A 20,978-nucleotide genomic window follows, 5' to 3' on the forward strand; every position below is an offset into this window, starting at 1 on the left:
GGCGCCTCCTGTGTGACTCAGCAGCCCCGGCCCCAGGGCCTGTTGGCTAGAGCCGGGATGAGGGGTGTGAGCTGGCACTGGGCCCGTCCTAGCAACGTGGCCCTTTCCTGTGGTATATGCTATTAGTAACTGCCCTGCTTAAAAATTAAGATTTACTTATTTATTTGGAAGGCAAAGTTACACAAAGAGAATATTCCGTTTGCTGGTTCATTTCCTGTAAGTGTGCAATGGCTGGAGCTGGCCAAGGCAGAAGCCAAGCGCCATCCACCCAGGCCTCCCCTGGGGTGGCAGGGTTTGGGCCCTTGGGCCATCTTCTGTTTGCTCAGGCACGTTAGCAGGATCAGGAGTGGAGCAATTGGGATCCGAACTGGTGTCAGTGTGGGAGCCGGTGCCACAGGTGATGTGGTTCATTCTGTTCACTGTTCACTGACCTTCCTTCCGCAAGAACAAGATCTGTAGTCTCTAGGTCACTCCAAGCCCCGCATGTGCATTCACTGAATGAGTACTTGGAATTGTATCTGTATTTTATTGAAATATTTTTATCCTTTCTACTTTGGTTTTTCAAAATGTCTGCTGTTCTTTGTCCTGTGTCAGCCTTGGGGTGCAGACTGGAAGTTCTCCCTGTTATCACTCCGGCTTACAGATATGCAGCTGGGCGCTCACAGCCGGTGTCAGCAGCGCCTTGGGTTGCTCAGTGGCTGCTCGCACTTCCTGTGAATGCATGCCCTGCATGGCCTTGCCACGCGCAGAGATGCCACCCAGAGCTCTGGTTCTGCCTGACCCAGCCCTGGCTGCTCTGAGTGTTGGGGTGTAAATTGGCAGATGAAAGTGTGTGTGTCTAACTCTGTTTTTCAAATAAATCAGTAAATTTTTAAGATGTACTTAGGAAAAATTTGTTACTGCTCTCCAGTCAGGAAGTAGAGTGTTAGCAGCACCCCAGTCCTGTGCCCCGCAGCCCTGTCACTGCTCCCCCATCCATGGTCACTGTTCCCCCCAGCCCCAGTCACCGCTCCCCGACAACCCCAGCCCTGCTCCCCACTCAGCCCTGCAGCTTCTAGAATTTTACAGAAATTGTTCACTTTCCTGTTTAATTTTACTGTATCTTTTTTTTTTTTTAACTTTATTTGAAAGGCTGAGTGACAGACACCTTCTCTCTACTGGTTCACTGAGTACCAACAACAACCTGGGCTGGGCAAGACTGGAGCCAGGAGCCAGGCGCTCCATCCTGGTCTCCCGGTGTGTGGCAGGGACCAGGCCACCAGCTGTGTCTGGGGGTGGACCAGGCTTGGCTGGGCTGAAACATCCAACAGTAAGAACCAGAATGGGTTGAAGGCCAGTCAGGAAAGACCACTGTTCTTGCTAGGACAGGAGGTGGACTAAGTCGGGCTGGCCCATGGACCCACTGGTGTGCAGAGATCTGGCATTGGGAGAGGTTTTAATGGAGGAGCTTTGGAAACTCCTCTGTCAGGACACAGTCCCTGCAGGTCAGTGTGAGAACCAAGAAAGGGAGCAGCCAGACCAGGCCAGGGAATGGTCCCCACTGGCATACATTTGGCACAGGTCGGGGTGAACCAGGCAGGGCCAGTTCACATCACCGGCTGGCAAATCCGAGAACTAGAATAGAGTGTGGGTCAGGTCGGGTTCAGTCGCCATCCAGACCAGTGCACGTTAGGGCTGAGACTGGGTGCTGGCTGAGCTTGGCTAGGCTGTAGCCTCCACCATATGAGCTGAAATTGGGGTGGGCCAGGCTTGGCCAGGCTACAGCACCCACTGGCAAATGCTGAGGCAAGGCAGGCCATGCCAGACTGAGTCGCAGCACCCAACCAGTACCCATGAGACCTGGGGGAAGATGGCGAAGCTGATATGGGAGCTGTGTGGGGCTTCCCTGTGGGACCACCACTCCCACTGGAGAGCATGAATTGGGATGGGGCAGACCAGACTGGGCAGGGTTACAATACTTGTGGGCCTCATTTGAGCTAGATCAGGGAAAAGCCAGGCTGGGCTGACTGTTCTGACTGGTGCAGGCATAAATCAAGAGACGGCGAGGGTTGGCTGGCCTTTGCCGCACTGGGGGCTGGCAGTGGGGGCTAATTCTGTCAAGTTAAACTGCAGAACCACCTGGAGACTGCATGATCCGGGAGTGGGAGTGGCCCAGTAGGGAAATAGTGGGCACCTCCATCTTGGGCTACCACTCCCGCTGGTGAGCATGAGAACCAGGACTGAGGCAGGCATGGCTGGACAGAATGGCACCCCCTGGCATGTGTGTAGGCTGGATAGTGGGGTTGGTTGGCATGTATGAGAGCTGAATGAGATGTGGGACACACTGAACCTGTCTGCTGTGCGTGCTGGCAAGCACGGGAACCAGGGCAGGGGGCAGGCCTGGTGGGGTTATTGCAGGTTGCTCTGACTAGGCTACAGCTCCCGCTGGTTTGCATGAGGGCCGAGGGTGTGATGGGCGGAATCAGGCTGGACTGTAACACCCATTGGTTCATGTGGAAGACAGGGCTGGAGGCAGAACTGACCCAGCAGTTGCAACCAGCAGCATGTGCATAAGCTGACTGGGGTGATGGACTGTTCCGGACCCTCTACTGGCAAGCACACACGAGAATCTGGTCTGGGATCACCTCAGACTAAGTTTCTTTGGGGATCCCTCCAACAGAACCCCAACCGTGAAGAGAAGTGTAGGTTCCATGGTCTGACCATGGAGTGCATGTGTCAAAGCTGAGCTTCCTCAAGTTCAGACCAAGCAGTAGACAGCATATCCAGGTGCACATGAGGGAAATGGCGGTCCATCGAACCTGCAGAGGACACCTGATACCACACAGAGGACGGAGGGCGGAACAAATTGATCATCTACCCAGCCATGCACTAGTAGAGGGAATCGGGAAATGCAGACTCTAAGGTGGACTATGTCAGCCAGTGGATGCTGGAGAAATTTCATCATGCTTGGAATGGCGAGATCAGCGTTGCTCTGAATGTGGAAACAAACAACAGAAACAGTATTGTGTGTGTGTGTGTGTGTGTGTGTGTGTGTGTATGTACCCAGCAAGAAAATACAGAATAATTCGGAATGAGTTGTGCCTGAGGTAGTGGTTCACTGACTAAATCCTCATCTTGCACGTGCTGGGTTCCCATATGGGCACTGGTTCGTGTCCTGGTTGTTCCACTTTCCATCCAGCTCCCTGCTTGTGACCTGCGAAAGCAGTCCAGGATGGCCCAAAGCCTTGGGACCCTGCACCCGCGTGGGAGACCTGGAAGAGGCTCCTGGCTTCAGGACAGCTCATCTCTGGCCAGTGCGACCATTTGGGGAGTGAACCAGTAGACAGAAGATCTTCCTCTCTGTCTCTTTTTCTCTCTGTAAATCTTACTCTCCAACAAAAATAAACAAAGCTTTAAAAAATAAAAATAAAAAACAAAATAATTTTGAATGAGTTGGTTTCTAATCCTGACTTAACACATCATCCTGAAAATCCTGCTTGTCCAAGGACATGCTGAGAACAGAGTGCCCAGTGAAGTCAGGCAGCTGCTGCTGAGGACTCTGACGTGCCAGGTCCCTGCCTGGCCACCCCGGCCCTTCCTTGGCACTGCACGTTGCTCTGACCTCGGTCTGCTGACGTACAGCTAGAGGTGTGTGTGAGGACCAGCAGTGAGGTGAGCCAAGGGGTAGCTGTTTGCAGAATTGTCCTGACTTCAGCCTGGAATCACGCTTTTTTCATGCACTTGTTTTTTGTTTGAAAGAAAGGGAGAGACAGCAACACAGAGAGAGAGAACTTCTATCCACTGGTTCATTCCCCAGAAGGCCTGCCAGAACGGAGCCAAGCTGAAGCTGGGAGCGGGGCTTTCATCTGGGTGTCCACCTGTGTCCCGGGGCCCGAGCACTTGGACCGGCTTTGTTGCTTTTCCCCGCGGTGTTAGCAGGGAGCTGGCTGGGAAGTGGAACAGATCGGACTTGAGCTGGCACCACATGCACTTCCAGTTTCACGGATGGTGGCTTTACCCTGTCTGCCAGCATGCTGGCCCTGCATAATCTTTTTTCAAAGATGCTTTAAAATTTGTGTTTGAGAGGCAGATTTACAGAGAGCAGAAAATGATTTTCCATTTACTGGTTCACTCACCAGATAATTTTAGTGGCTGGAAGTGAACCCAACTGAAGCCATGCACTTCTTCTGGATGTTCCATATGGGTGCAGGGCCACCTGCTGCTGCTTTCCCGGGCCATTAGCAGGGAGCTGGACCACAAGTGGGGCAACTGGGTTGTGGAGATGGAACCGCTGGTGGCTTTGCTCTCTTCTGCGGGATCTGGGGTTGTTGAAGCGGGCCTGGGGATTCGTCCCCATGTTTCAGTCCCATGGGTGGGTGAGGCGGGGGAAGGGAAAAGCCCCTTGCTGATGCGTTGTGCTGGTGGACCTGGGGTCTCATGCACGCACTCAGGTCCCACGTGGGAGGAGTAAGGTGCCAGGACAGCACATGTGCTAGAGAACATGGTCTGGGGACCTGTGTGTGTGCTTGGGTCCCTGGTGGGCGGGCAGAGCCCAGGCTAGCCTGCTGCCCCACTAGAAGCGTGGGCTGGGGAATCCATGTACTCTTGGCTGTGGGGACTGAGGGGTATGTTGTAGCTGAGGAATGACTTTGGGGAACTTTTTACCAACAAGGCCACTGTACTTGCAGGTAAGCAAGGAGGCCAAGACTGAGCGATTTGGAGGAGGGAAGCTGGAGGACCTTTCTGGGTCAGGTGGATACACCTGCCCATGTGAGAGCTGAGCTGGACTGCAGCCTACCTGTCAGGGCTAGATCACAGTGCCTGCCAGTGAGTGTCGGAACAGGGGACAGGTAATGTTAGGCTGGGCCACGACACTAACCAGCACACTGGAAAACCAGGTCCAGGGGCAGATTTTGTTGGGGTTATGTGGGCTCAGCGTTGTAGGATTGCTATATCTGCTGGTTTGCTCAAGAGCTGGGGGTGGTGATGGGCTGAGTTAGGCATGACCGTGGAACCCTAAGACACTCATGGGGACTGGGGTTGGAACAGGCTGCAACACCCATAGGTGCACCCAAGAATTGGGTGTGGGCTGGACTGTGCTGCAACATACACCAGCATGCAAAGGCTGAGATAGAAGGGGCAGATTATGCAGGGTCAGGGCCTAACACCGCTGGCACACTTGAGGTCCAGAGCTGAGAGTGGGCCTGCTGGGGGGAACTTGGGGAACTCCAATGAGCACATGAGTCAAGGCTGGGTGTGGGTCAGGCTGGCAAGGCTGCTCCATTTGTCAGCAGGTATGTGGGCTGGACCAAAGAGCAGACTGGGCAGGGCCAGGCCAAATGGTAACACATTGGCATCTGCAGGAGCCAGGGTGGGGTGCAGGCCATCCTGGGCTGAGTTAGGCTGTCACGTCTACTGGTTTGCGTGAAAGCCAGGGATGGGAGCAGGCTGAGCAGGGCTAGGCTACAACACCCACCAGCAAGAGCTGGGACTGGGGACAGGCCAGGTCAGCCTGCAGCATCAAGGACAAAGGTCAAGACAGGGTTTAAGCCAACCCATGCTGGGTTGGACAACCACCGGCACAGGCAAGATCCACCACTGGGAGTAGGCCTGACTGGAGAGCAAAGGGAATGTTCCGGCTGGGTTACGGTTCCTGTGGGAAGTGTGAATGCTGTAATGGGGCAGTGATCTGGGCTGGACTGGGTCTGGGGTGTGCCACTCTGGGATAGGTTTCGTAATCCACTGGCGCTCGTGAGAGCCAGAGTGGGTGTTTGATAGGCTGGCCTAGGTCTTGGCACCCACTGAACCACGTGAGAGCCAGGTCTGGGCCAGTCATGACTGGGCTCTATCACCCAACAGCAAGAACTGGAATGGGTTGTGGGCTGGTTAGGGAAGGCCAGGACCTGCCCGGACAGGAGGTGGGCCAACTCAGGCCAATAGGTTACTGTGTTGGCCCCCATCCTCTTTTGATCCCTGGAAATGAACAGTAGTTTCCCATTCTTGAATTGTGTTTGTTCTGGAACACTCTGTGACGGAGCTGTCCAGTGTGGTTTGGGTCTGGCTTACTCCCCACGCACAGTGAGTTTTCTGACTAGTGTGCTTGTGTCCTGGGACTCAGCCGCCTTCCCATCCTCGCTGTGGTCTGGACGTGCCACCTGCCCTTGGAGGGAAGCCAGGCACAAGTGGCGGGGCTGTCAAGTGGTGCAGTCATCCACACATGACTAGGTCCCTGTCACAGAGCTGTCTGAGGGAGGGGGCCCTGCAGCCTTCAGCTCGGAGGCTGTGTGGCCAGGAAGAAAGGGGGCTTTGGTAGATGGGTGCGAGGCTGCCATGTGAGTTCTCTGAGAAACCTTCAGGAACGAGAAGGGGAAGCACACTCCTGGGCCAGGGCAGGGCTGGAGAGGGTCCTTGTTGCCAGGCAGCAGACCTGCCCGCTTGAGGGACAGAGGGGACGGAACAAGCCAAGGAGTCAGGATGGCTGGGGTGCAGTGGGGATGCTGGGTACTGGCAGTCCTTGGAGATGGGCGTCTGACCTTAGAGTGAGGCCCACTGGGGGGGCCGCTGTCGCGAGTGTCTGACCTTAGAGTGAGGCCCACAGGGGGGCCGCTGTCGCAAGTGTCTGACCTTAGAGTGAGGCCCACGGGGAGGCCGCTGTCGCGAGTGTCTGACCTCAGAGTGAGGCCCACGGGGAGGCCGCTGTCGCAAGTGTCTGACCTTAGAGTGAGGCCCACGGGGAGGCCGCTGTCGCGAGTGTCTGACCTTAGAGTGAGGCCCACGGAGAGGCCCCTGTCGCAAGTGTCTGACCTTAGAGTGAGGCCCACGGGGAGGCCGCTGTCGCGAGTGTCTGACCTTAGAGTGAGGCCCACAGGGAGGCCCCTGTTGCGAGTGTCTGACCTTAGAGTGAGGCCCACAGGGAGGCCGCTGTCGCGAGTGTCTGACCTTAGAGTGAGGCCCACAGGGAGGCCCCTGTCGCGAGTGTCTGACCTTAGAGTGAGGCCCACGGGGAGGCCCCTGTCGCGAGTGTCTGACCTTAGAGTGAGGCCCACAGGGAGGCCGCTGTCCCGAGTGTCTGCAGGCTCTGATCATGATGTTGGTTGCAGTTGGTGATGTTTGATCGGGACCTTGAATACACAGTGCTGTGGGCTGACAAATTATGTATGCCAGGCAGTTGAGTGGCCCAGCAGGCTGTGGGTGCTCGGCAGGGTGAGGAAGGGCCTCGGTTATGGATGGCTTCACACATTGCACTTGCTGGGGAACAGGTGTCTGTCTTAGCCCCAAGTCTTTCCTGTACCTGGAGCCCTCTTCCTCCTGGCCCCTGGCCTCACCGTTTGGAGGTTCCTCCTTGGCTGCGTCTCCAGTGCCTTCCTAGGCTCTGCCCTTGGTGGGTTTGTGTAGTTTTTTTTGAAAGATTTATTCATTTTTATTGCAAAGTCAGATATACAGAGAGGAAGATCTTCCGTCCGATGATTCACTCCCCAAGTGAGCGCAACGGCCGGTGCTGCGCCGATCCGAAGCTGGGAGCCAGGAACCTTTTCAAGGTCTCCTGCATGGGTGCAGGGTCCCAAGGCTTTGGGCCGTCCTCGACTGCCTTCCCAGGCAACAAGCAGGGAGCGGGATGGGAAGTGGAGCTGCCGGGATTAGAACCGGCGACCATATGGGATCCTGGAGCGTTCAAGGTGAGGACTTTAGCCGCTAGGCCACGCCGCTGGGCCCGGGTTAACAGTCTTTTCAAATGCGCACTTTCAGGGGCCTGAGGAAGGCACCGGTACCTGTGGGGTTCTGTTTTGACTTCTTCAGTAGTAAAATTCCCTGAAAGAACTCTGGGTCTGGTTCAGGGTCAGGTCAGCACTTTGCTTTGGGGCTCTCCTCCTCAACTTGGGTGGAGCGACCTGGGGGACTTGCGCTGTCCCTGGGGTGGGTGGGAGAGGATCTCTCTAGAGCTGACATCAGCCGCTTGTGTGGTGGCCGGCTGTGTCTGCTCTGCCTGAGCTGAGCTCCTGGCCACCTCCTTCCGGCCCCACGCCCCGCTGGCCAAGACACAGCAACTCATGAGGTTTACAAATAAAAACTCTGGGTAATTCAGAGTGTGTTCATTTTTTCTTCTTTTTTATTCTTAGAAAGAAAGAACTTTCAGCTACCAAGAAGGACCGTGTGAACCATTGTCTGACGATATGTGAAAACATAGTGGCACAATCTCTCAGGTAATTGCACTCTATACTTTCTAGGGGAAACAAAAACTTTATTTTCAATCTCAGGGGCTTGAATATTTTCATGTGTCTACAATTAACATTTGTAGAAATCGTTTAGAGTCAGGACTTTGTACGTGTTTCTGGCTCTGTGTCGGTGGTTGATAAACTGGAAGGCCCAGGAAATGTTTAGTGCAGTGCATGTCTCCAGAGTGTGTGTCTCCAGAGCGTGTCTCTCCAGAGCACGTGTGTCCAGAGCGTGTGTCTCCGGAGTGCGTGTCTCCAGAGCATGTGTGTCCAGAGTGCCTGTCTCCAGAGCACGTGTCTGTAGAGTGCCTTTCTCCAGAGCGTGTGTCTCCACAGCATGTGTCTCCAAAGCGTGTGTCTCCAGAGCCCCTGTCTCCAGAGCATGTGTCTCCTGAGCACGTGTCTCCAGAGCACGTGTTCCCAGGAGAAGCAGTGCAGCTTGCAAACACCCGAGGCAGTTTTCTGTGGGTTTGAGTTGGACTTGTGTGCAGCTGTGGGGGGTGTGTGTTTAGGTAGCACTTTGTGTAGCTCCTGTTCTAACGCTCATCCGGAGTCAGTGTCCATGCTGTGGGGACACTGCTGTCCTCCAGCTGCCTGCTGAGCTGGACCCTGGGGGCTGCAGTGCTTGGGCCCCATCCCCCATGTTACACCTGCTCAGACAGCTGCATTGAGTTCCCGCCTCTTGGCTGGGCCCGACCTTGGCTGTCAGGGAGCTGCAGGTGGGGGTTCTTTCTGTCTTGTGTGTAAATGCTCTCCTCTCCCCCTGTTTGTGTCTCTCATTTTTAAAAATCGTCCTTATTTTGAGAATTGTGCATCTACCATGGCCATTGAATAGTATGAGGTAGTCTGTTTTATCATCTTTCCTACTTGCTGCTTGTCTTTGGTGGTTTGCCCGGTGGCCGGCAGTTGCAAGATTTGCTCAGCCAGGCATGCTGGGTGGCAGTGGGGTCGGAGCTGAGCCTCTTCTGAGTCTCCCGCACAGGTGCAGGGTCCCAAGGCTTTTTAGGGCATCCTTGTCTGCTTTCCCAGGCCACAGGCAGGGAGCTGGATGGGAAGTGGGGCTGCCGGGATTAGAACCGGCGCCTATATGGGATCCCAGTGCGATCAAGGCAAGGACTTTAGCCACTAGGCCACGCCGCCGGGCCCTGGTAATTGATTTTTAATGCCATCTTATATTTGTATTTCTAAGTTATTTGGCATTCATTTTAGTTTAACTCATTTCTTCATTGGTAAAGTATAGTAGATGAATCTAAATGTGTAAAAACATTATGGGAAGAAAGTGAAAAAGCAAATGATAATAACATGATGTGAAAATAAGTAAAAAGTTGAGATCACCTTGAGGAAAGCAGCCAAGCTGCCCCCTGCTGCCCCCTGCTGCCCTGTGCTGCCCCCTGCTGTCCTCTGCTGCCCCCTGTTGCCTCCTGCTGCCCCTGCTGCCCTGTGCTGCCCCCTGCTGCCCCCTACTGCCCCCTGCTGCCCCCTGCTGCCCTCTGCTGCCCTCTGCTGCCCTCTGCTGCCCCCTGCTGCCCTCTGCTGCCCCCTGCTGTCCTTTGCTGCCCTCTGCTGCCGCCTGCTGCCCCCTACTGCCTTCTGCTGCCGCCTGCTGCTCTCTGCTGCCGCCTGCTGTCCCCTGCTGTCCTCTGCTGCCCCCTGCTGCCGCCTGCTGCCCTCTGCTGCCCTCTGCTGCCCCTGCTTCCCCCTACTTCCCCCTGCTGCCCTCTGCTGCCCCCTGCTGCCCCTGCTGCCCTCTGCTGCCTCAATCGGGAAAGTGCTGGCAGTGTTGCTCCTGTGGTCACATCCCAGTGCCCCATCTCCAGAGTGCTGTGTGTGTGGCCATGGCTGGGGCAGCTGTGGGGTGTGGCCACCATGGTGGGCTCGGTGGCCGCCAGGACAGGCAGCCAGGCTGCGGAAGGCTGCTGCCCTCGCGAGCAGTGATGGCCAGTGGCTGCACACGTGTGGAGCCCTACCACCAGGCCCGGCTCTGTCCGCCCAGGGAGTCATTGACTCTGAACAAGGGCCCCTTCAGCCCAGGTGCTCTGTCTCATGTGTGGCTTTCTGTTTTGTGTTTGAGAATTCTCAGAAGAATTACAGTAAAGCACAGCCATCCTAGATTGGCTTGTGGTCTGCTGTCCGTGTAAATTCAGAAGTTTTCCTGTTCGCCTGTCCCTGCTGGGAGCTGACTGCCCTGGGTGGGCCTGGGCTTCAAAGGAGCAGACAAGTGGGAGCACAGAGCACGCCTCAGGCAGTCCCTGACAAGTAGTGTGGCTGCTGGTGAGACACTCGGAACCCTGGAGCGTACCCTTTGTTTCGACAAGACTGCTAGGAGGTGTGCTGGGTGAAGGCATGGTCTACAGAAATACAGGAAGTGACAAGACATGCAGGACCATGCAGGACCATGTAGGACCATGTAGGACCCGTGCAGGACCATGCAGGACCATGCAGGACCATGCAGGACCATGTAGGACCGTGTAGGATCATGTAGGACCATGTAGGACCGTGCAGGACCGTGCAGGACCGTGTAGGACCGTGCAGGACCATGCAGGACCCGTGCAGGCTGCTGCAGTGCACTGACTGCGTTTCTGCAGGGTTGAGTTCATGCTGTAAAGTTAGATCTTCCATAAACCCAGATATTTAAAAAAAACTGATCTAGGGCCCGGCGCGGTGGCACAAGTGGTTAAAGGTCCTCGCCTTGCACGCCCGGGATCCCATATGGGCGCCGGTTCTAATCCCGGCAGCCCCGCTTCCCTTCCAGCTCCCTGCCTGTGGCCTGGGAAAGCAGTCGAGGACAGCCCAAAGCTTTGGGAACCTGCACCCGTGTGGGAGACCCGGAAGAGGCTCCTGGCTTCGGATCGGCATAGTATCGGCCCGTTGCGCTCACTTGGGGAGTGAATCATCGGACGGAAGATCTTCCTCTCTGTCTCTCCTCTCTGTATATCTGCCTTTCCAATGAAAAAATAATAAAAATAAATCTTTAAAAAAAACTGATCTAAATTTCTGTGTAGGTGCTTTTCAAGGCTTTTTATTTTAATTTGAAAGACAGACGGGTGGAGGGCTCTTGCTCCTGCTGGTCCTCTGTCCAGATGCTCCCTCCAGTCAGGGCTGGGCCTGGGCAAGGCTAGGAGCTGGCACCTGCTCCGAGTCTCCTTGTTGCTGGCGGGCACCCGGGTACTTGAGCCGCCCTTTTGCCTCCTGGTGTTTATTGGCCTCGGAGATGCCGATGTCCCAGCTGGCATTTCCCCTGCTGTGACAGGTACCCACCCCAGGTGGAGACAGTGTTGAACATATGCATCCACAAAGCAAGTACATAATTGTTAAAAGGAAATCTTAAAGTCAGTGTTACGGTAATGACCCTAAAATGCTGCTTAGAATGAACACACAGAGTGGAAGTTAGTGAGGAGTGAGCTCATGTTTCTAGCACAAGATACAAGGTAACAGACTTGTATTTGAAGGAAGTGTTACGTAGATACAAGGTAACAAACTTGTATTTGAAGGAAGTGTTACGTAGATACAAGGTAACAGACTTGTGTTTGAAGGAAGTGTTACGTTGCTTTACTGTTTGGGAAAAGAGTGTGTCTGTGCCTGGCATTAGGAATAACGGAACCCAGCCTGAATTGCCTGAACGTGGGGCAGCCTTGCCCACTCCAGGCGACGGGAGATGCGGTGCACCTGTGATAGTCCGGAGCGGCATGTGCCCTGGACTCCTGGCGTTCCGTGGAGCCCAGGTACCACGGTGCCCCCAAGTCAGTCTCCCACGTGGGCCACAGCTCGTGTCCCCAGCCTGTGTTCAGGTTGGTGTGCGGTGCCCTGGATGGGCTCTCGCAGGTGAATGTGCTCACGCCCAGGGGTCTAGGCTGGATGTCAGCGGAGGCACGTGTGCTGTGACCCTGTGGCTGTTGCGGTGCTGCCTGTGTGGACCTGGGGGCTGTTGGGGAGCGAAAGAGGCAAAGCCGTAGGAGTGAGTTTGACCGCCCCATAAGGTGAGCCAAGGGCAAAGCACTTGGCTGTGTGGGATTTCGATTTCTGAAGCAGTCTGACTCCTTTTTAGCTTTTAAAGTGAAACATTTAAAAGGATGACAAAAATGGAAGTTTTGAAGAGTAAATGAGGCTTGCTTGGTAGTGTGCTGTTTTTGTTGAGAGCTGCTTTTAGCAGTTTCATCTGTATAGAAGGATTACGAGGACGGGACGGAGTTCCTGTGTACCTGCGCTCAGTCCCCCGACCGTCAGTGTTTGGCCTGAGTGTGGTGCCTGTGTCACGGGGTGAGCCGCCGTGGCCACTCTGGGACCGCACAGTCCCGTGCGGAGAGTGGACACCTCGTTAGGGATGGTTGCATCTTCGTGGCTGTGACCTTTTCTTTTTCAGAAATTCTCCAGAATTCCAGAAGCTCCTGGGCATTGCGATGGAGCTGTTTCTGCTGTGCAGCGACGATGCTGAGTCCGATGTCAGGATGGTGGCTGACGAGTGCCTCAACAAGGTCATCAAGGTGAGGATGGGGGTGGGGGATGGGGGGTGGGGGTGGGCGCAGCTAGGAGCCACCCAGCTGCAGGAGGCGGGGCCTCTGGCCTGGCTGCCACGGCTGTGACCTACTGAGTGTACTATTAGTGATTTTGTTGAGATCCCAGAGACAAAGAGAGTGGGGAAGATTCCTCATTTGCTGGTGCACTCCCACATGCTGACGGTAGTTGAGACTTGTTCATGCCGGGGCTGGCAGCCGGGAACGCCACCATGTCCCCTGTGATGGGAGCCAGGACTGGGGCCGTGGCTGCTCCCTCCCGTGGTCACACTAGCAGGGTGCTGGAAAGGGAGGCAGAGCTGGAAATCCGATCCAGGCCCTGGTGTGGGATGGAGGTGACGCCCCTGGCCCGTCAGGATCTGTAGTAACATGGTTCCTGGGCCTCTTGGTGAGAGCTTTGCAAGGGGGTCACGTCCCACATGGCTCCGCCTGTTGGGAAGGCAGCCGCCCCTTTGTCCCTGTGTCTGAGGAACTCAGCAGCTTTAGCTTAGAGTGGGATGCAGCTGGGTCAGAGCCTTGCCTCTGCCACCTTGAGCTGAGCTAGGGTGTGGTTCGTTGGAGCCTCAGCTTCCTGCACTGTAAGGCAGGATCTGTGTGTGAGAGAGAGATGTGGACTCTGGCTTCATGCCAGCGGGAGCTGAGGGGCAGAGCGACAGCGTGGGCAGAGCTGCCCTGTTGTTGGTCACGTGGCACTCTTGCTGCAGAGCCCTGCTTTCAGGGCTGCTGGGGCCTGGGGCTGTGGCCCGAGACCCAGGGTCGGCCGCTGCTGGCTCCTGTCTCTCTTGCCCGCCTGTGGCCTGAGTTTGGGCTGCAGACTCCGGCTGGGCCTGGCCTGGCTGTCGCGTCTGTTTGGGAGTGCACAGGTGAGTGACACCGTCTGTAGGTCTGTCTGCATATCAATGATATGAAATGATAGATCAATGTGATGAAAGAGCGGTGCTTTCATATGTTTTTCCTATTTGTGTTGCTGATTTAAGAACCTTTAGTGCAAGCTACAATAGCAGTCATGATTTATATATTATGTATATATACATATATTTTAAAAGATCTATTTATTTTTTATTGGAAAGGCAGATCAAATTTGTGGAGAGGAGAGATAAAGATCTTCCATCTGTTGATTCACTCCCTAAATGGCTGCAGCAGCTGGAGCTGAGCTTATCCAAAGCCAGGAGCCTCTTCCACGTCTCCCACGCGGGTGCAGGGTCCCAAGGCCTTGGGCCGCCCTTGACTGCTTTCCCCAGCCACAGGCAGGGAGCTGGATGGGAAGTGGGGCCACCGGGATTAGAACCAGTTTTCCTGTGGGATCCCAGTGCCTGCCAGGGGAGGGCCAGCCAGTCAGTCTGCCAGGCCAGGTCATGTGTTTGTGAGACAGTGTTGTCCGTTACAGTCCTGTAGGATGTGACCGTCTCGGGGTCGTACGCTGGCCACGGCAGAGTCCTGGGCGGCCCGGCAGGACAGCTCAAGTACTCTGGTCCCGCCACCCTCAAGGGGGACTGAGCCGAGTTCCTGACTTGGGGTTGTGGGCGTTTGAGGCGTGAGCCAGTGGGTGGAGCAGCTCTCTGTCCTGGCGGCCGGTCAGGCCCGGAGTGGGGGTCGCAGGTGCGGCTTGCGGGCTGATGAGGGCGTGCCGTTCTGCTGTGACTCTGTGCGCCGTTTGGTTGCGTGACAGTTCCATTCCTCTGCTTGTCCCGAGGAATGCTCTGTGTCCGCTCTCTGGCCATTCCTGCTCTGTCTGCCTACCAACAGTGAGGGGCCCTACCTCACTCGTTTTTTTGTTCCAGCATTGAGATCTTATTTTTTAGTTTTCTTTAGAATTGCTAATAGAACATGTTTTCTATAAATAAATGTCTTGTATTTTATTGCAGGCGTTGATGGATTCTAACCTCCCAAGATTGCAGTTAGAACTCTATAAAGAAATTAAAAAGGTATGTCTTCTGTTTCCATTATCGAAAACACGGTGCTGTTACAGCAGCAGTTAGCAGGGACCGTGGGGTAGACTTGATTTTTCTGCGGCTTACTCGTGGCCGCTTAGGTAGGAATTAGAATGGTGTCTGGGTGACTATGTGTAACGCATCGCTTGTTGAACCCCCAGAATGGCGCCCCTCGAAGTTTACGTGCCGCCCTGTGGAGGTTCGCTGAGCTGGCTCACCTGGTCCGGCCTCAGAAGTGCAGGTCAGTTGTGGCGCTGTGTCACTTAGCGTTTCTGGTGTGGGGGCCGTCACGTCACTGGTGGGCTGCTGCGTTACGTGTGACTGCTCTGTCCCGGCCCAGTAGCCTTCCCTCAGGATTCTCCATCCCGGCCTCCTGCAGGTGGATCACCATTGCCCCGCTGGAAGCAGTGATTGCTGTTAGGAATATTCCCATGCACTCAGTCGGGGAGCTTGAGTGTTTTCTCCCCCAGCCTCTCCTGAGAGACTCAGGGAGTGTGTGAAGCAGGGCCGTTTTGTTTTCTGTGCTGCCTGCCCTGACAGCAGCGCCTGCCCGTCACGTGCCTGGCAGAGACTGTCCACTGGGCTGAGGGTAGGGTACCGGCCTCGTTGTCGCTGACTGTGGCCATTACAGAAGATGGGCAAAATTATGAATGCTGCGCTGTGAACACTTGACTTGAGTTCTGTCCTTTTTTTTTTAGTTTATTTTTATTGGAAAGGCAGAGCAGATTTACAGAAAGAAGAGACAGAGAGCTAGATCCTCTCTCCGCTGCTTCACTGCACAAAGGGCCACGGCAGCCGGAGCTGAGCCGACCTGAAGCCAGGAGCCAGGAGCTTCTTCCGGGTCTCCCTTGCAGGTGCAGGGTCCCAAGGTGTTGGTTTGTCCTCTGCTGCTTTCCCAGGCCACAGGCAGGGAGCTAGATGAGGTGTGGAAAAGCCAGGCCAACATGAACCGGTGTCCATATGGGATGCTGGCACTTGCAAGGGGAGGATTTAGCCCATGACGCCTTCCACCAGGCACCACAGTACCCACCCTTTTCCTTAGTTTGACTTAATGAATTGAGAAACAAGTGCAGGACCATTGTTCCATTCCCTTCTGTGTCCTCAGCCTGTGACGTGTATGCGAATCCCACACACTCTTGGTTCCACTTTGACGTGAAGCCTGGCAGCCGGGTATCCGGCACAGCAGGCATGCCGCTCTCAGGACGCCTGTGTCCCACGTCGGAACATCACGTGCAAGCCCCCACCTGCCTCCTGCTCTGGCGTCCTGCTCACACGCCCTGTGGGCAGCAGGTGTTGGCTCACTTCTCGGATTGAGTAACCACACAGGCAGTGCGGGTGGCGTCCTGGCTCTGGCCTTGGCCTCGCCCGGACCCAGCAGCTCTAAGTGCGTGGAGAGCGCGGCGGCAGATGAGCAGCTGTTCCTGTATCTCACGTGTACACAAGCGCTCCCCCTCTCTATCCCTGTTTCGGAACATCGGATCGATCCTAAACACCCCTGGGTCCCGACATGGCCGGCACTCTGGCCTTAGAGCGCGTTTGGGAAGCTGGCACTGTGACTTTGTGGGTGAATCTGCTGTGATGCTGGCGTACCTGTGGGTACTGGTTTGTGTCCCAGCTCCCTGCTGATGGTCTGGGAAAGCAGCGAGAGCTAGCCCAGGGTGTAGGCCCCATACCCGCCTCCTGACTTGACCGGGCCAAGCCCGCAGTTGGAGCCGTTTGAGGACTGAATGTCAGAGGAAGGGTCTCTCGGTCTCCCCCCGCTCTAACTCTCCCCGGGGGAAAGGAGGGAGGGTAATAATGGTCAGTTAGGCACTGCCCGTGCTGCTCAGGACCTGGAGCCCACCTCAGCTGTTCCTGCCTGCTCCTGCCTCAGACACTTGCGCCAGTCATCCTCCGGAACTGCCTTTCCCGTCACCCCTCAGAGGCCCCGCCCCTCTTCGCTGTCTGATAAAGTACCCCAAGTGCCTGCCGGCTTTGAACAACTTACTGCCCGTCCCTGCCACCAGGGAGCGGAGGACGCACTCTGGCCAGGCTTGTGTGCCCAACCAGATGCTCCAACCCAGATTCCTGCTTTCCTGTTTTCCTCTCTCAGGGGCCACGCCTTAAACTCGGGTCTCATTTGTTATTCACACTTTAAACACTTTGGCTATAAGTGCTCCTTTTTCAAGACAGCTTTATCTGATTTCTTAATTTTTCTGTTTAAAGTGATGTGTTTTTTGGGGGGGTATTACCTGTTTTCTAGTTGAAAATAGGAGTATTCGCATAACTGTTGCAATTGGCTGCCAGCACTTCAGGGAGACAGGGTTTTGGTGTCATCTATGAATGCGGGTTATGTGGATGGTGGAGGTGGGGAGTGTAGGGTACGGGGTGCCCAGGAGGGTGGAGGTGGGCAGTGCGGGGTGTCCAGGGTAGAGGTGGGCAGTGCGGGGTGAAGGATGTGCTTTGCCACCCTGCCCTGCCTTCTCCTGCACAGCTGTGCCTGGTTGTCCTGTGTGGAGCCCTGGCTTCTCTGAGAAGTGGCTGCTTACGCCCAGGTAAAGCCCTGGAGCAATTCCTAAGGCTCCTCTGCCCCGCCCCTCCCCAGGCCCTACCTGGTAAACCTCCTGCCGTGCCTGACTCGAACCAGCAAGAGACCCGAGGAGTCCGTCCAGGAGACCTTGGCTACGGCTGTCCCCAAAATTATGGCTGCTTTTGGCAACTTCGCAAATGACAATGAGATTAAGGTATGATGCAGCTCGGGGTCACGTGCAGACGGCGGGTGGCTTGTGGGCAGTTGGGCAGTGCAGCTCGGGGTCACGTGGGCAGTTGGGCAGCCGTCCCTTCCCTGTGGCGGTGAGCAGGGCCAGGGTTACAGCTGCAGGCTGCAGGGCATTTCCCAGAGCAGACTGGTCTTGTGGGGAGGGAGGAGCCTGTTCCAGGACTGCAGGTAGGATCGGCAACTTGACCGTGGGATCACTCTGTTACGAGTCCTGGGCTCAGGGTGCTGCAGTGGTGAGAGCACCCTTTGTGGAATTGGGTGGGTTCAGTCTGTCCTCAAGGCCGCCTCTGTCCCTGTGGGCAGATTGTCCAGCACTCTGAGCTTGGCTTTCTTGTAGATGACATGTTACTGTGCCTGCCACAGGGGGAAGGTTTCAGATGTTAGTGGGGACTGCTCTGGTGGCCCTGGATAACTGATTTAGCCTCTCAAGTTTTTTTTCTCTGTGCTTCAAAGTTTTCCTGTTAATAGATAGCAAACCCAGTCAGGAGAATGAATGCAGTAAGGAAACCACAGCGGCGTTGGTGCTGTTAGCTGCGCCTCCAGATGGGGGGCGCCCTGGGGCAGCTGGCTCGGGTGCTCCCCAACTCAGCATGGGGAGGGTGCCCTGGGGCAGCTGGCTGGGGGTGCTCCCCAACTCAGCATGGGGAGGGTGCCCTGGGGCAGCTGGCTGGGGGTGCTCCCCAACTCAGCATGGGGAGGGTGCCCTGGGGCAGCTGGCTGGGGGTGCTCCCCAACTCAGCATGGGGAGGGTGCCCTGGGGGCAGCTGGCTCGGGTGCTCCCCAACTCAGCATGGGGAGGGCGCCCTGGGGGCAGTTGGCTGGGGGGTGCTCCCCAACTCAGCATGGGGAGGGTGCCCTGGGGGCAGCTGGCTCGGGTGCTCCCCACCTCAGCATGGGGAGGGCGCCCTGGGGGCAGCTGGTTTGGGGGTGCTCCCCAACTCAGCATGGGGAGGGTGCCCTGGGGTGGGCAGCTGACTGGGGGTGCTCCCCAACTCAGCATGGGGAGGGCGCCCTGGGGCAGCTGGCTTGGGGGTGCTCCCCGACATAGGATGGGGTGGGCACCCTGAGGGCAGCTGGCTCGGGTGCTCCCGGACATAGGATGGGGAGGGTGCCCTGGAACAGCTGGCTGGGGGGGTGCTCCCCACCTCAGGATGGGGAGGGTGCCCTGGGGCAGCTGGCTTGGGTGCTCCCTGCCTGCCTGTAGGACGGCTGTGCTCAGAGGTGGTTAGGGGGTCTTTTAGCTCTTGGTTCCCTCATTGCTTTGACGGCTGTGATCACCATTGGAGGAAGCCGATGCTGTTTTTTAATTATCTTTTTCTTGAACCTCTGGTTTTTAAAAACCCTTATGTGTTTTTCTGCTCCTCTTTTTCTTTATGTTTATTCACATTTATGATCACTGAAATGCATTATAGCCAGGAGGGTCCGAGGCAGATGGCCGAGCGAGCCCCCGCTAGTGTGTCCCCTTCTTGAGGCGACAAACTCTTCCATGTTTCTGCTGGGATTTCATTTCACGTTTCGGAGTAACGTGCTTGTACTGCTGTTGTGTTTTTGAAAAATTTGGATTGTTTTTCTTATTCTAGGACAGGTGCATCTTTACCTTGTGGTCACTGCTTGCGTGTCCGTGAGTTTGTCTGTCATTGTGTTAGGCTTGTCCCTTGTCCCCTCTGCCGTCTCGCTGTCCTGAGGTTTCCGTTCTCACATGGCGACCGCCAGGCTCCTGTGGGCTGTTGGCGGTGTCAGCAGCCGCTGCCGCCTCACCCGTGCGCCTTTTGTGTAAGCTTCTCCCTGTTTGCTGCATTTCCTGTAACATATCTCAGTGCGCACGCTCAGCCCTCCGTGGGGAGTCCTTGTGCACCCTGGAACTGCTGCACCCATGTCTGGCGTTTCCCTCAGAGGAAGACAGAATTGCGGAGCAGGTGTTTGTGTGTCCCCTCAGGGACATACCCAGCGGGGAAGGTGGTCCTTGCAGCCCCTGTCTGGTGCTGGCTGCTGCCTGAGGTGGCCTGCTTGCCGCAGTGCCTGTTTCGGTCTCTGCGTCGCCCTTGCTGTCCGAGTTGTGAGCTGGGCTGTTCTGTGGCCTCTGCAGGGAGTCCGTGCACTGAAGCCAAGTGGGGTGCACCTTCCCCTCCTCGCAGGATCGGGAGACGTGGCCTTGCCCACCCAGCTGAGGGCTGGCCAGAGAAAGTGAGACTTGCTGAAGGATGTGCTAGAAGGGTTGCGTGCGCTCCAGCACCCCGAGGCTGGCTGCCTTCCGAGGCCCGGTGCCTGCCAGCGCCTCCCAGCGCCTCCCAGTGCCTGCCAGCGCCTCCCAGTGCCTCCCAGCGCCTCCCAGCGCCTCCCAGTGCCTCCCAGCGCCTCCCAGCGCCTCCCAGCGCCTCCCAGCGCCATCCTGGCAGAGCACTGCAGGCTGGCAGTCTTGGTGTTTGTGGGATCTTTTTGGGCCGCTCTTGTCAGTTTACCTCACAGCTTTTCAGGTGTGTGAGCCCACTGCCAGGTGGCTCCTTCTGCAGGCTGTCCTGCTGGCTGGTGTCTGCTCACCTTGACAGTGGACCAGATGTTTACTTCTCACAACTGCCCTATCTTCCTGAGGATGCCAACTTGTTTTCCCAACAACTTGTTGTTGTTGTGCTATGCATTGTGCTTAGAAGTTTGGCCTCAGGCCTGATGCAGCAGCCTAGCAGCTAAAGTCCTCATCTTGCCTGCTCCGGGATCCCATATGGGCTGATTCATATCCCGGCGGCCCTGCTTCCCATCCAGCTCCCTGCCTGTGGCCTGGGAAAGTAGTGGAGGATGGCCCAGAGCCTGGGGACCCTGCACCCGCATGGGAGACCTGGAAGAAGCTCTTGCTGCTGGCTTTGGATTGGTGTAGCTCAGGCCATTGCAGCCGCTTGGGGAGTGAATCAACAGAAGGGAGGTCTTCCTCTCTGTCTCTCCTCTCCGTAAATCTTTGCAATAAAAATAAATCAATCTTTGAAACAAAATAAAAGTTTAATCTTATAGGAGGATACTTCAGAAAGATCATGGAAAAATGGAAATATAAGATTTTGATGCCAAAAATTTTTGAAATCGTTGTTTTTTTTATGTTCTCCATGAGCATTTTGAAAACCTCTCATATGCAGAGATTTAAAATTTTTAAGATTTACTTGTTTTTATTGGAAGGTCAGAGTTAGAGAAGGAGAGACAAAGATCTTACATCCACTGGTTTACTTCTCAAGTGGCTGCCATGGTTGGAGCTGAGTTGATCTGAAGCCAGGAGCTTCTTCCAGGTCTCCCGCGTGGGTGCAGGTCCCAAGGCTCTGGGCCGTCCTCACTGCTTTCCATGCCTTAGGGAGGGAGCTGGGAGGGATGTGGGGCTGCCAGAATGCAAACTGGTGCCCATGTGGGATCCTGGTACATGGAAGGCAGGAAGTTAGTCACTAGGCTATTGTGCGCCTCCCCCGCCCCATAGTTTTTGGTTTTTTTTAAACAAATAGTTATTTATTTGAGAGGTAGAATTAGAGAGAGAAGGGGATCTTGCCTCTGCTGGCTCACTCCTCAAATGACCACAGTGGCTGGGCCTGGTCCACACTGAAGCCAGGAGCCAGGA

General features: G+C 55.7%; 1 protein-coding gene across 1 annotated transcript in view; it reads left to right on the forward strand.

Moving 5' to 3' along the window:
- HTT (huntingtin) overlaps positions 1-20,978 on the forward strand; it is a 114,001-nt gene that overhangs the window by 8,291 nt on the left and 84,732 nt on the right. The window contains exons 2-6 of the mRNA XM_040966451.1: positions 8,097-8,180; positions 12,553-12,673; positions 14,569-14,628; positions 14,796-14,875; positions 17,219-17,357. Coding sequence (XP_040822385.1) covers positions 8,097-8,180; positions 12,553-12,673; positions 14,569-14,628; positions 14,796-14,875; positions 17,219-17,357 — 484 coding nt within the window. The remainder of the gene's footprint in view (positions 1-8,096; positions 8,181-12,552; positions 12,674-14,568; positions 14,629-14,795; positions 14,876-17,218; positions 17,358-20,978) is intronic.

This window comes from Ochotona curzoniae, unplaced genomic scaffold (genome assembly GCF_017591425.1).
Source record: "Ochotona curzoniae isolate NIBS_2020 unplaced genomic scaffold, NIBS_Ocur_1.0 scaffold_4505, whole genome shotgun sequence".
NCBI lineage: Eukaryota > Metazoa > Chordata > Mammalia > Lagomorpha > Ochotonidae > Ochotona > Ochotona curzoniae.